This window comes from Podarcis gaigeae, assembly GCF_964106915.1.
Source record: "Podarcis gaigeae genome assembly, chromosome: 6".
NCBI classification, from domain to species: domain Eukaryota; kingdom Metazoa; phylum Chordata; class Lepidosauria; order Squamata; family Lacertidae; genus Podarcis; species Podarcis gaigeae.
In genome coordinates, this window is record NC_139682.1 from 31,036,785 (window position 1) to 31,052,512 (window position 15,728).

The 15,728-nt window shown below is 39.5% G+C and overlaps 1 protein-coding gene across 4 annotated transcripts in view; it reads right to left on the reverse strand.

The window, feature by feature from the left end:
- PHF20 (PHD finger protein 20) overlaps window positions 1-15,728 on the reverse strand; it is a 44,367-nt gene that overhangs the window by 12,640 nt on the left and 15,999 nt on the right. For all 4 annotated transcript variants that reach the window (XM_083746511.1, XM_083746512.1, XM_083746509.1 and 1 more), the window contains 9 exons: window positions 9,389-9,560; window positions 8,670-8,754; window positions 7,751-7,830; window positions 5,919-6,303; window positions 5,218-5,325; window positions 2,128-2,301; window positions 1,680-1,862; window positions 1,245-1,520; window positions 594-692 (listed from right to left, as the gene is read on the reverse strand). In XM_083746511.1, coding sequence (XP_083602637.1) covers window positions 594-692; window positions 1,245-1,520; window positions 1,680-1,862; window positions 2,128-2,301; window positions 5,218-5,325; window positions 5,919-6,303; window positions 7,751-7,830; window positions 8,670-8,754; window positions 9,389-9,560 — 1,562 coding nt within the window. The remainder of the gene's footprint in view (window positions 1-593; window positions 693-1,244; window positions 1,521-1,679; window positions 1,863-2,127; window positions 2,302-5,217; window positions 5,326-5,918; window positions 6,304-7,750; window positions 7,831-8,669; window positions 8,755-9,388; window positions 9,561-15,728) is intronic.

The following is a 15,728-nucleotide window of genomic DNA, read 5'->3' on the forward strand; positions in this document are numbered from 1 at the left end:
TGTTAACACTTTAAAAATGAATATACCCAAGATTCCATGGTTAAAGAATTAACAGTACATGTTTGCACTGGTTCTACACCTCTAACAAACAAGTAGTTAGTGTAGACAGTGTCCATACTTGTAAGCCCCTCTGCTTACAAGGATAGACCCCCATCCACATTATTTGCCCATCACCAACAACCACTCCAGAATGCTAAGATGCTCTGCAATCCATTCAGTAGGAGGCAGGGTCTCTTCTTAGAACACGGGTGGGAAACCTGTGTCCTCCATATATTGTAGGACTAAAACTCTCCGTAACCAGATTACTGGCCATGCTGGCTGGAACTAATGGGAGTTGGAGTCCAACAACATTGTCACAGAATATAAGCTCAATCAGAGGCTGGACTGATCTGCCTCGTCCTCTGCTAGATGCCATCATCACCTGTCTCTGAAGCAAACAGTGACACTTCTCTGTTAAAAAGACAATTGCATATATATTTGTTTACACTGATGTCTCCAGTGTAACATTGTCTTAGTAGTGTTTTCTGCTAAGAAAATGACGTTGATCAAGAAAGGAAAGACAATTAAATGAAGCCATATCCCCCCATTATTACCTGATTTTGTTTTCTTTTTCTTCTTTTTCTTCTTCTTTGATTTTGATCTTACAATGTCTCTGGGTTTTTTCTCTTTGTTCTTCTCCTTTTCTTTATTAGCTTAAGAGAATTTTAAAAATCTATATTATTTCTTACAGGATAAAATAGTAAGCTTTTACTCAGGTATACTCAGTGTTTTTTTTCCTTAAAAAAATGTTTAGGAGTACTCTCATTTTCCTACACATATTGATATACTGCCCCTCAATGAGACCAAACTTAGATTCACAAAATGTTTAGGGGTATGCAAACCCATGCATCCCCCCAGAAAAAAGTACTGGATGTATTTATGCATGATTAGAGTGTTTCTAGATCAGTAGTCATGTAAAATTTAATTTTAGTCATCTCTGTGTGTTCCAGTACCAATCTCTACTCATTTGCTATAAATGTGCGTTTCCTCCTCCTCAAATTGCTGGCTCATTATATTGTGCCCCTAAAGGTTATACTTAATTTGCACAACTCCATGTTGTAAATTAAGTGATTAATAGAAAAATAACAAGCTGAATTTTAATGATTAAATGTAACTCAAGTGGTTCAGGCTCATAAATGTAACTAGAGTGTTAAAGGCCAATTCAAATTAGTTACGAGAAATAATACTTCTGGCAAAACACTCACATAAGCAACCAGATGTCGTCCGTCTTCTATTAGAACATTCTTGACTGGCCTTTTCAGAAGCTACAGAGCCTCTTGTTTGAATGCTTCTTGTTGCTGGACTCTGTTGTGGTTCTGGTGACTTCTCAATACCATGAAAATACTTCATATGATAATGCAGCAGTTTGGCTTTCCGAAAGGATTTGGAACAATCCAAGAATTTGCATCTAAACTTGGGTTCATGTTCTATTGCAGCTTTTGAAGCAGTAAAAACATCAGCTCTCTTTGAAGCAGTGGTTACTGTAAGAACACAAAATGTAAACTTAAGAAACACATGCATTTTAACTGTAACATACTAGCCTTGTGTAGACATGTAAAGCCTTTTGCACAGTGGGTAATCTGGACTACGCTGCCCAAAGCCCTTCAAACTAACTTTTATATAATTAGTATAAACTTTACCTGTAACAGATGCCCCTGAAATCTCCTGCAATTCAGGTGTAGAGGAAGGCTCTGCTGTATTTTCTTCCTTTAATCTGGTGTCATCTACTGAAATCTGAGGTACTGAAGTCTGAGATACTTCGGAAGATGGAGGCAACTCTTCATTAATCTTTTGGTCAGACTCAACACATGCTTCTAATGGACCTAAAAGTCAAAAGGGTGGGTAAGTGAAGAATAGAACACACAAATACAAAACACTTAGGGTTAACATAAAAGTCTTTAACCGCCAAATCTACATTTTAAGGTAAAACCCTAAGAGAACACAAGCAAGAAATAAACTAGAATGAGGGCCAACACTACATGTGACATTCAATGCAACTTTACAACTAATGTGCAGATTTAAAAAAAAAAAAAGTTCAAGGGGTGGCTTATAATTAAAGACAGGCTCTTATAAAATCAGCTTGTTTACCTTCTTCAACTTCTTTTGGGATAGATTCTGGCTCTTTTAAAGACCCAACTTCATCCAGCAGTGGTGCAATGAAGTCAGTATCTAAAGTTTCATGACTGCTACTGGTAGAATGTCTTGATCGTCTCTTTATAGAATCCTTTTCATTGTCCAGAGCATTTTTCAACTTTTCTTGCGCTAAAAATAATTTTAAGACCAATCAAATTCTAACATAATATTTTACCATAATATTTACATGTTTCATTCAAATGCAACCTATTACACCACCAAAGGTATTTCACCAAACAGTTACATACATTCATATACACATAAAATTATATACAATGTGTTGACCTTGTGGCAATTATCTTTCATCTTTATGACCACATCCATTCTTCTTCATGTAACACAATTCCTCTTCCCTTCTGGCTTCCCCAGAAGCATGGATGTAGGTTCTCAGCCTCCACACCTATTGACTAGCAATAGCTTATTATTATTGATGGGCATTTTAAAAAAGGTATTATATCCACTGCCAACAGTTAGTGAAAGGCATGTTCTTAGGGTCCAGTGAGAAGTCCAGTGAGAAGCAGTCTTTGAATTATTGGATCTTCTTGATAATGCTGGAGGTTGTTACAGATAAGACAGCTGTGCCGGTGCACACAACAGGGTTTCCACTTTATTTTCTCCTCTCCTCACCCCCTTTGCCCCACAATCTACTTCAGAGGGTTCCCTAAGCCGCCAGAGCAGAGTTGAGGGGTGGGGGAGAGAGGAAGGGGAAGCCCCATTTGTGTGAGTGGAAGGAAGTCTGCTGCACTATTGAGAAGACACTATTAGATATGTCCCATGTACTATTTTTTAAAAAGAAATTAAACAAATACTCAGGCAAATAGTGAACTACTCTTACTTTATATTTTATCCATAAATCTGCAACTTCCCCCCTGACCCCTTTTGTCACCGTCACTGGCTCCTTCTGTTAGTAGGTGTTCCTATCAAGCTTCTACACTATTAATCAATAAAGGTCATTAAAACGAACATGAGGGAAGTGACCAGCAGCTCTAAGCTACACGCCAAACTCAATATAGAAAGGGAAATGCCCAGTCCTTTCCCTTCATTATTGTTAAATTCTTTATTAAAGCATTTATCTCACTGTTCTAGTGTGAATACACACCACTTAGGGCAGGTTATAAGATATAAAATTACGATTTCATAAAAAGAATGTAAAACTATTGTAACAGAAAGTGGGTAAGATTGTCTGCTGTGTGGAATAAACCTGACTCAATGGACCAAATATGAACAAAGTCTGAATATTAGACTGCAATTCTTAGAGAATCAAATTCACTCACAGAACGTAAAGGCTAGTGCACTAGTCAGCTGAGAATATCCAGTCAGGAGAGCTGAATGCTGATGTACAATTATCAGCTTCTCCAGCTGAACCAAGTGCCATAAATCTGACCTCTCATGGTGTCTAAACAGTTAGACGGTGGTTCTCACAAATAAATAAATAAATTAAATGCTAGTACTTCATAATTTTATTTTATATATTTACACACAGTTTTTTGATCTAGCATTTCTAAGGTAGATCTCTAATAGATAATAAAATTCAATACAAGATGATGGTGTGACATGTAATCAGTTTTGAGAAAATGATATTCAAGGCTCCCCCTCAGTTGTGTGTTGCTCTTGATGCTACGTGCCTTAGAGGCCAATAGCAAACCCAAGCAAACTGCACCCCTTCGGGAAGATGTAACTGTCACTCAGGAGTGGAACTCTTCCTCATGCAGAGCAGATAGAAGGCTGGCTTCTGGCTCATAATTTGATGATGGGGCAGCTGAGATGCTGGGGGGGGGGGGAGCATGATATTAAAAGCCTCTCACCAGCTCTCTGGTGTCCCTGATGCTGCTGTGTTAGAGGTCTGCCCTCAAGTATCAATCCTGCCCTGTGCCATTTCCATAAACTGTATGCTACTGAAACAAAAGAGTTTCAGGAGAGGAAAAACAAACAAAACAAAAATGTTAAAGATTACACAATGCCTATCAAGCCAAATTATGCAGGAAACATGAGACTGAACCTCATCAAAACAGGTACATCTCAAGTGTTCTCTGGATTTTTGTTTTTTAAAAACTTATGTTTACTTTCTAAACTATTATTTATATAAACGGATGAAATGTATGCAAAAAAGCTAAAGTTACTCAAGCTATGCATCCTCATACAATTCAGTTATTACAAAAAATCAGAAAATGAGTCAAAATAAGGTCCAAGTATTCAGATAACCATGTACTTAAAAAGATCGGAGCATATTAAAAAAACAATTGAAGATTTGCAATGTAAGTTTAAGCATTTTTTGAGAGAGAGAGAGAGAGAGAGACCAGTAGAGCATAAAAAAAGTCCCATCTCTGCTTATTTAGCCATTACATACATCCCTATATTTTATATCTTGTCTTGGTTCATTGTTTAGCAAAGAGAACTGCAAGAAAAAGCAATGACTGTATAGTTTTTGTTTTTGCATTTGTAAAGAGTTTTGGAAAGGGATTAGCAGAACCAAAATCAGCTGATTTTCAGGGTTGCCACGTTCCTTACAAAGTGTTATTTTTCAGAATCTCTTGAAAGGGGTTCTGCAGGTTCATGGGGGGAAAGTGACCCAAAATCATTGTGATAGCTGGTGGGTGAAACTTGACCCATGAGGGCTGGCCAAGGTAACAATGTGGGCCATTGGCCAGATCCTGTTCCCCTTGTTCTAGGGAACTGACACAGAAAAGGAATTACCAGTACTTCGGCTTTCGTGGCAAGAGAGGATAGATTTGCACATCTCAAGTATTTTTGTCCTTTGGTTTCCCAATAAAACCAGAAAAGGAATCTACCACTGCTAGTAGAAATACATGAAAAAGCCTCCATATGCCTAAATTTAAAATGTAATGGGTGATAGTCAACTAAGCTTTACTTAAGAGTAGACCCACTGAAATTAATGAACATTTCAGTGTGTCTATTCTGGGTAAAACCTAGTTGAATGCCACCCGGTTTTGCTAAAATTTGTGCTCTCTTTCTCTCTAAGAATATTTCTTATTCCAGTTAAATGCAAAAAAAAAGCTTATTTAAGTAAATGAATAAAATACTCACACATGTTCTTCTGGAGTCGGGGACGTTTTGAAGGGATCTCTCCTCCTTTAGGTATTTTCCGCCTTCTCAGTTCTAAAGTTATTGGCTGCAATGTTTGAGAGCCTTGCTCTAAATATGTAAATAGAGCAAGGAAAAGGTTTCTAAACATACCAAGAGAAGAGGTAACCAGATTTCTTTCTTTCTTTTTAAAAGATAAATGACATTTTTCTACTGTTTTATAAAACTTTTATGGAGCTTGGGATCTGAATTCTCTAGTTTCACCTTCCTTTTGGGGGGGGGGAGGGAAGTATTCTATAACATGTAGTGGTACCAACTGAGGTAATAGTCATATATCATTAACATCACAAGCCCCTTAGGAACTGGGTGACAGATCTTGCACCCCAATCACTATTGTAACTCTTGGCTTTAACAAGTGTAGAAAACTTACACTAATTTGTGTGTGTTGATGATCAGTTCAAATTAAAGTAGCATAATAACTAGTTAAATCTGTTGTATCACCTAAATTGGGATATCTACACAAGGAGAAGGAAGAGATGGGGGATCCTGTGACCCTCCAGATGATGCTGAACTATAGCTCCTGTCATCCCTGGCAACTGGCCATGCTTATGAACTGCTGAGAATTAATGTTCAACATCTGGAGGGCCACAGATTCTCTACCCGTCATATATGAATGAGACACAGCCTTGACTGTTACCACTGACCTGCAGGAGGCACCACAGGTGGTCGACCACGTCGTCTTTTAGTTTCTTTGAGGTTTTCTGGTGGGCTATTCACATTATCATTTTCAGGTTTCTTTTCAATCTGGGTATCTATTGAGAATTCTCTGTCATTTTCAGATATGTTCTCTTTGTCTTCTTTGCCATCCTTTGGAAGAGCCTTTTCAGACACCTTGCTCTTTTCTGAAGGAACTATTAGTTTCCCTTCTTTATCAGGTTTAGACCTTCGTTCAGTCTTTAACGTCTTTTCATCCTTGTCTTTCTTACTATTCTCAGTTGCTTTCCTCGGTTCTTTAAACTTTTCCCATCTTTCAGGAGATGAAGGGATTTCATTACCTCTCTCCTTGGGTCTTGAATTACTCACAATAGACTAAAAGCAAGTTTAAAAATTGTGATTGCTTTCCATTGTAAATTAAACTTACTTACAGAACTGGGAAGGGGGAGGCACTGAAATAAGCCAATTAATAAGACATACAATATATAATTAAAAGAATCCTGTGACTGTACAGCTTTAATACTATTGTCTGGTTCCTTTTTCCTAATATGATTGCATGCACATATAAAAAAGTTAAAAGCTATATAGCAGTACATAAGGAAACAAGTACCATATGACAACACTCAGTGCTCATGGGAGATTACATGGGGGACAACTGGTTAGAGTGTCTGGAATTTCTACATTTATTAAGATTTATAATCTGTGTTTTAATCAAATTAGCAGGGTGGCATAGAATTAAATTTTAACACACAATAAAACAAATACATTAAAATAAACTTAGATTTATAAAAGCAGAAATAAGTAATACATAAGGCAGAATAAAGCTGATAATCAAAAGATTAAAAGCTTGGGAAAATGAAATAGTTTTTGCCTCTTGCTGAAAAGATACCCAAGTAGGTACCAGCTGAGACCTCGTTGCAGAGTGTGTTCTAAAAATGTCAGAGCTGAACTGAAAAGGTCCTTTGCCTGGTAAACATACACCAGATCTTGGTTCTGAATGGGAACCGAGAGAAGGACCTCTCAGAGCAACTTACAGTTTTTTAAAACTCCCCCCCCCCCACAAGTTGGCTCTGTGAGGGTTGGGAAGACCCCTGGAACACTGCATGGAAGAAGGAGAGGGCAGATCACTCCTTCAGGCAAGGAGATCCACTTAGTGAGTGATCTACTTAGCGCTATGTTGAATACGTCCTATGATATGTAAGGAATGCCCACAAACAAGACCTAAGTATAACAGCATTCACCTCACTTGTGGATTTCCAGCAACTGGTATTCAGAAGAATATGGCCTCCAACAGTAGCTATAGACCATATGGCTCACAGCCACTGATAGCCTCCATTAATTTGTCTAGTCCTCTCTCAATAACTGTCTCATTCCCTTACAAGGACATTGTATCGGGGGGAAATATGGCAGTTCTCATAGGTCATGAAGGCAGTCACCTTTTTATCCTTACAATTCCCCAGGCAGGAACCACATGTCTTAAGATACAGTTGCTTCCTGGGAACATTTAAAAAGACTATGCGGAAGGACACTGTAGGGAAAAGCTGCCCTTGGACAATCTTGTAAATACAGTGCAAACATATGCACAGATTCATGAAACAATCATGCTGTTTAATCTGAGATCCATGTTCTGATCTGTGCATGGGTTCTCAGTAGGCAAAATGTGTAGATTTTATCCAAGATGTTGTGTGAACCAGAATCCACTTCATCCCTACATCTTAGACTGTATGTCCTCTAATAAAACACATGAATTAACAACCCTGTAATTTATGTTCTGGCCTCAAATCAGTTTAACCAAATCAAAATATAAAAGTAAGTTTCATACCTGATCTTTGGAAAAAGCTTTGACGTGTATATTCTTGACTGTCTGAATTACACCATCATAAAATTTTACAGTGTAAGTACCTGAAATTTAAAACAAACTCCGCTTATAAACTGAAGCAGCAACTCTACAGTGTGCTAATTACTCAAAGCATAAACACAAAGTGATTCACACGTAAGAGTAGTCTTCCCCAACCTGGTGTCCTTCAGGTGTTTTGAATTACAACTCAATCCACCTCAGATATCATGGGCAATAGGCAAGAGTGGGGTAAAAGCAATCTTCAGAAGTTCCAGATCCCAAGTTTCCATCACTGTGAAAAACTGGGTTTGATTGCAATAAATTCTATTTTTACCAAGGAAAATGTTGAGATTTCAAATCTACTTAATAGCTTTTATTCCCATCGAGTGGAAATAAATACGAAAAGCTATTGCATTGCAGTGAAACTTAGCTTTCTATAAACAGAAAGGCTCCTTCATTCCATGGACACCTTTGATGCAGTGGTGAGATCTTGTTGGTAAAAGGTGGTAGGGGCAATTTTAACCCAAAACCTCTTTTTCTTGAGAGTTCACCAAATCTCCAGAGCAGGTTTTGAGAGAGCATAAGGAGCTGCAGGGGAGAATATGAGAAGTTGCCTCCACACCCTCTTCCACCAGAAGAAATGTATGGATCCAAGCAATGGAACTTACACATGCCCATACTACTAGAAATTAGTCCACAAAATTGTCTCACATTACCTTTTCACTCTCACATAATTCGTGTTCATACCAATTCAAATATTCATAACATTCATAAGCAGTGGTCATAAAAATTGGGAATAGCATGGAACATACACAGTAGCTACTCATTTTCAAGATAACTTCTGAAAGCAGTCATAAAGGATGTTTCTCTACAGTGTACTCTGAAATTAACAATTATGCCTTACCATCCTTGTTAACAGAAGTAACTTTGGCTGGATAAAAACGACAATCAGACCAGCAAGCCAACACTTGATCATTTATATGAAATCCCTAAAAAATTAAAACATAGAGAAGTGAGTGTTCAGGATACACTGCTGCATCATTGCAATAATAAAACAATCTATGCAGTAAACAAAACATTCCTGCAGCAGACTTCCCCACCAATTATTTTACAAACGATTTTAATAATTGTACTCAGCCTATGGGGCTGTCAAGGCAGGGTGATCATCATAAGCAGCAAGATTATTGAACACTTGGGTGCAGAAGAGTGTTATTTGTATAAAAAATGGGAAATTGCCATGAAAAACGACAATAATAAGGATACAATCCTATACCCACATATCTGGGAGTAAACTTCACATTTGAAGTCAGGTGTGGGGCATGTGGGTGTGGTTTGGAGGGGCGAAGCCTTGAGGGCTACATTGGCATCTGTGTTGGGCCCAAATAGGTCCATGGACTGCCCACCCATGCCTTACAGTGACAAACAACATGTCTATAAACAGCAATGTTGCCCAAGGTTACCATATTTATCATTTTTTCTATCCCACCCCAGCTAAGAAGAAATAGTATGCAAGTTTTTTTTTATTATACCAATAATATTTATAAAAAACAATTAAATCTGTATTCACAAGTTTGCAAAGAATTGGGTTGACGTCAAGCTTTAACTTAGGTTGCTTTTACTTACAGAAGATCCTTCGTCATCATGTAATCCTTCTTTCCTTAACTGTATTTTTTCTAAAGGACGCAAATAAGGACTGTCCCAACAAAACCATTCATCATAGCGGTGATTCCAGCGTTTGAAATGGATTAGCACTTTTCCTTCCTCATAATCAATTTCTTCAATGTGAGCTGGATACCTATGCAAAGAAAGTTAATTTAAAATATTCTTGCCAAAAAAATGGAAATAATGGTCTTGAAGAAGGAGTAACTATATTACAAAGCCATACATTTTGGTAAATATATGAATATGATATACAAATAGCTTTAATTTCCAACTTTTTGTGATTAATTTAATCTTGCTGCTTTTTTATTATTAAGTAAAACTGCTTTCTTTTTCTAGGAAATATGACAAACACCTGAAATCAACGTTAACAAAGAGCCGACAGTTTATGTGCTTATGGTTGAGCCTTTTGAATTCTTAAGTCATGGTTTCCAGTCACGGTTTTTATCCATGCTTTTGGTGTGCAGACCTTACACTTTTCGCCATAACTAATGTTCTAGCTAAACAACCATGCTGGTGCTATCAGCAGTATATGAAAGAAAGTTAAAAATCTTATGCCATCGGAGAACAACAAAAAGACCCCTAGGAATAGCTGCTTGGTATCCTAACGATGATGACAATAGGCAATGCTAATTTGTCAGCACCACGACCTGACACTGCTGTTATCGATGGGTGACATCCAATTGTTCCCAAGTGTTGGCAGACAGACTGCATACCCACCAAATCTGTCTTGGAAAGTTACAGGACCTTGTGGAAATATGGGGTGGGGAAGGGGCTGAAGGAGGACGAAGAAGAATAGGAAATCTACTTTTGTAATGTTTGATGTCACTCAGTAGTGTTAAGAATTAGTCTATTTTAAAAACTAAGCACAGATCCATACAACATGTACATCTCTACAATAGCTCAATCTACACTTTTGTTAAGGGTAACTCCAAAAGGAACAAACAAGAGCTTATCTGATATGACAAAGTAACTGGGGAATTTTCAAGCATGCAATAATCATGTGGGTACAGAAACTGAGAAGAACTCCTCAGACCTATATGCTTTTTCCTAGAGAATAATCAGTTCCTCCTGATTGGTCCTCAAACATTACGGAGCAAGATGCTTTTTAGCAAATCATATTGCCGTATTTTTCGCCCCATATGACGCACTTTTCCCCCTCCAAAAATGAAGGGGAAATGTGTGTGCGACATATGGGGCGAATGCAGGCTTTCGCTGAAGCCTGGAGAGCGAGAGGCATCGGTGCACACCGACCCCTCTCGCTCTCCACGCTTCAGGAAGCTATCAGCAAATCTTGCAAGCCCGGCGGGAGTTCCCGCGGGCTCACAAGGCTTGCGGGCAGCAGCCTGCAGCCCCGGCGAGTGTCCGCAAGCCTTGCATGCCCGGCGGGAGGTCCGGAGGGCTCCCCGTGCTTCAGGCGATTGTCTGCAAGCCTTGCGCGCCCGGCGGGAGGCTTGGGGCAGCCTGCAGCCCGAAGCACGCGGAGCCCTCCGGAGGGTGCCCCTTGCTTCGGGCAGGTGTGCGCAAGGCTTGGGGCAGCAGCCGCTGCTGGGGGAGGGAAATAATTTTTTTTATTCATCCCCCCCCCAAAAAAACCCCCGAGGTGCGTCCTATGGGCCGGTGCGCCCTATAGGACGAAAAATACGGTAATCAATCCCTCTTCAAGCAGAGAACATGATATCAGATGAGACGAGCAAAAACCACCTTAGCTTGGGAGATGGTTCTGGCAATTTTTTATCTCAAAGCAGAAGTTTGTTCAGAATAAATTATGAGGACAGACATAAAGGGGAGAAAGTTCACCAGTGGAAGCAAGATGGTGACCCTTCTAAAGCACATCTGATCTCTTGCTACTAGATCATGCTACTAGAATGTTAAATAAAATGCATGATGTTCATATCCTACATATTTAGATAGTTTAGTCTCAAAGTACAGAACAAAATGACATGTGAATATGTTCTTTCTTTGTATTATACAATTGCAATCACATCTATATTAAAATTTAGGACAAGTTCCCTTGTTTAAAACTTGTGAAATTGCCTAGAAGCCTATACTGTATATAACGGCAGCAAATTTTTTTTAAAAAAAATTCCTACAGTGAAGGGGGAAAGTATTTGATCCCCTGCTAAATTTGCCCTACTGTTTTCATGGTGACTATGGTCCCAGCTGCCCTGAGATCATTGACAAGTTCCCCCCGTGTAGTTCTGGGCTGCTTCATCACCGTTCTCATGATAATTGCAACTCCACGAGATGAGATCCTGCATGGAGCCCCAGACTGAGGGAGGTTGACAGTTATTTTGTGTTTCTTCCATTTGTGAATTATTGCACCAACTGTTGTCATCTTCTCACCAAGCTGCTTGGCAATAGTCTTGTAGCCCAGTCCAGCCTTGTACAGGTCTAAAATCTTGTCCCTGACTTCCTTGGACAGCTCTTTGGTCTTGGTCATGGTGGCTACTTTGGAATCTGCTAGATTGATCGCTTCTGTCAATAAGTTTCTTTTTGTACAGGTACTGTAACGAGCTGGGATTACAGGTAAGACCTCTCCCTTACAGCAGGTGCTTGTGGTTCGAGGACCCGATCCCCGCTTAGTGGAATGAAGACACACGGACACGTAATATAAGGTTAATGGGCAAGAAAAGGCCACTTTATTGAGTACAGCAAGTGAGTACAGTATTGGCTTAGGCATTGGATCACGTCACTTGACTCCACCCACTCGGAGAGGGGTAAGTCTAAAAGGAGGTTTATTCACCAGTAGGTGGAGCCTGTTGATGCTAATCCAACTATAAGCTCTCCCCTGATGTCACCGAGGGTCGTGCCATGGCCCCCCGCCACACAGGCATCGGACAGGATCCACGACCGCCGGATTCCCTTAACGGAATACCCAAAAATTGAAGGTGTAGGCGATGGCCACACCTAGCCCTTTCACATACCACAAACACATTCCAATGCCTAACTGCCAAAATAAGGAGGGGCGATAGCCCGGTTTAAAGGAGGAAGGTAACTGAAGCCGAGCGTGAGTGATAAGGGAATCTGCGCACCAAAAATATTCTAGAGACAAACAGGAGAATGGGACAAAGAAGCTGGGTATAGCAAAGAGGAAAAGAAGCAGGCACAAAAAGCCCTGAAGGAAAAGATATGGATAAAACCCAGAGGCCCTTCTCCAAACCTCGCTGTGAACTGCAGATGATTAAAGGGGTGATGATCGCTACTGAGCAGGAGCAGGAGGACGACCTGGAACGTGTTGACTCGCGACGGGAAGGTGGAAAATGAGGCAGAATGGCTGGCGCAGCAGTAAGTTAAACAGCAAACCATGCCCCTCCAAGCCGCCCGATTGGGTGCTTACTTGTGGGCGTGGTGCACCAGCCAGGTGAGTGGGTGGCAGGGGGCTAACGCCCCCTGCTTGAGGTGGGGATCGGATCCCGCCCACAACCCCTCCCCACTTGCAGGAGGAGAGTCTTTCTAATCTCAGCTCGTTACATACAGTGAAGATACCAGGTAGCCTGACATCTAGCTGGTTGATAGGGCATCAAATACTTATTTCACTGATTATAATGCACATCAATCTCTGACTTTTGTCTTCTGGGTTTCTGGGGGTTTTCCTGTTGTTATTCTGTCTCTCACAGCTACAATAAACCTACCACTAAAATTATGGACTGGTCTTTTCTTCGTCAGAGGGCAAACGAGCAAATTTAGCAGGGGATCAAATACTTTCCCCCGTCCTTGTATCTTTACTTTGATATACTGGCAGATCAGTTTCCTCTCAGAATTAGGAATTGAAAAAACAAGTTCTGAACATTACAAATCCTTGACTAAACATCAGTATCAGATACAGCAGCTTTCTCCAACCTGGTGTCCTCCAAATGCTTTGGATAACTGTTAACAATCTCAGCCAACTTGACCAATGGTTGGAGATGATGGAAGTTGTAGACCAACAATATCTGGAAGGCATCAGCTTGGGCTAACATACTTCCAGAGCATAGCCAAAAAACAAAAGAAAACCCTACTTATCAGTGGTTAGCAATCCTACGTCATTTATGTAATTTCTTCTCCTTCTACCACTCCTTGCTCACCATTAATTACCTGTCTTAGAAGTGCTATCTCTAAACTGGACCCAATAGCAAGAATACCCTAACAACCATAGAATTCTATACAATATCACATCGGCTATAACCACCAATCATTTTCAACTTCTTAAGGACTACAGTTCTTGTATACTTAATATAGTAATTTAAAACTAATTCTAATAATACAACTTCTCATCTAACACTTCTGAACTAATTTTATTTCATGCTCCAAACCTGTATTTTGCTATAGTAATACCTACATTCTTCTTCAAAAGCCTATAGGCTACATTAGACTCAAATGCCTAAAACCAGGAATAATCAATATGACACACCCCAACTGTCATTGGACTACAACTCCCATGAACCCTAGTCAATTAGCACTTATGGAAGTTGGGAGTCCAACAGAAATTGAGGACACTACATTGGTAATTGAGGGGGGGAGGAAATACCAGTGCAGAATGATACACACAGGTCCCACTTTCCCAATAAATCATTCTTTAGTCAAGTGTTTACTAAGTTTACAATTCTCAGAAAAGTTAATGCTGTTCTTTTCAAACCTAGAATCACAGTTTTGCATATAAACTCAAGTTCAATAAGGGGCAGACCAGGTTGCTTTATAACTTGACAACGGCAACCCACCTTCTGCCGCCAATTATCATGAAGTCTAATACAATTCTTGCTGTGTTGCTACTGCATCAAGAAAGCTTAGCTCCTGAAAACAACTAGGGTTATGTGAAATATACTGATTATACACACCCCCATCTATACTTGCAAGGAGAATGACATAACACCAGCATCTGCCTAACAAGCTACAATTTTCTCTCGCAACTCAGTATTGTTGTATTTTACTTGCACATTATGTGCAATGAAGTGTTTATTTAAAAGGTTTCTGTTTATAAGGCCTACTGTCAAGGAAACTATAATTAACTAGCTGTTCAGTATTATGTTTCTAGTTGTTCAGATATTTTAAATAACAAATGAAAAGGTAAGCAGAACATAGGCAGCAAGAATAGATAAAATCAACACACTCATACATTCATAGAAAAAGCTCATCTACAAGTAGGTTTGTATCGTTATGCAACAGTGACCCACTAGCTTATACATGCAGTCTCATATGCACATCAGAGCTCCCTAATGTATTAGGAGCCCTTGGTCTGAGCTGATTATTTTATTATTTACAGCTGGTATAGAATTCAATGGCCAGGTTGCTTAGGGCAAGAGACTCTAGGCAGTTAACCCTAATCCTGGCCAAACTGCACAGGTTACCAATTAGATTCCAGGTCCAATTCAAATGATGGTTTTGACCTATAAAGCTTTATGCAGCTAAGTACTTCAATGCATCAAGGACAACCTCTCCTCATATGAACCAACCTCGACCCTGCAACCATCATCTGAAGCCCTTCTTTGTGTGTGCCCCTCCTCAGGAGGTCTGAAGGATGGCAACATTAGAACAGTGCTTTTCAGTGGTGACTCCTTGTGCTCAGAATGCTCTCCTTGGGGGTGGCTCACCTGGCATCATTGTATAGATGTAGACACCAAATAAAATAAAATAAAATTTCACCAGGGCTTTGCTCTTAATTATCTGTGGTCCCCTTTAGTGGATGGGGAATTTTTAATCCTGCCTTTAAAAGAGGATTGTTTTTCTTGGTTTTTCTTTCATGCCTGGTTTAATGTATGTGTTTGTTTATACAATGTAAGTCACTTTGTGGTCCCTTGCTAAAAAACGTGATCAATAAATTTAACAAATAAATTTAAGACATTTGTATACCACTTAATTATTCAAATTTCTAAGTGGCGTACATTATCTTCAGTGACCAAACTAGTGACACTAGTTCATTCATTGAAACATTTCAAAAATAAACTCTATTTTTTTATAAACTTCCAATGCTAACAACCCTCATCTTCAGCAGACTGCAAACTGTCCAGAATGCATCGTTTTAGATACGTCATTTGCTATAGCCTTGATCTAGCCAAAACAAGTTCTCATGAAAGCATGTTTCCATAATACATTAACCCAAGAGAGACAGAATGATTTAAAATGAAATGTGTAGCTGTCCTTTCTATACAAATGTCTAGTATCAGTGTTCTGCAGTGTCAAGGTTCAGCTCAGTCTCTTAAAAAGGATTGGTTTTCAGTTTTCCTACACATGGTGGGTCCTCAAGAAGCAACATCAAAAAGCGAACTTTCCAGTATTCTCTATTCATATAACACAAAACAAAGTTCTACTTATCAATTCAGAACAG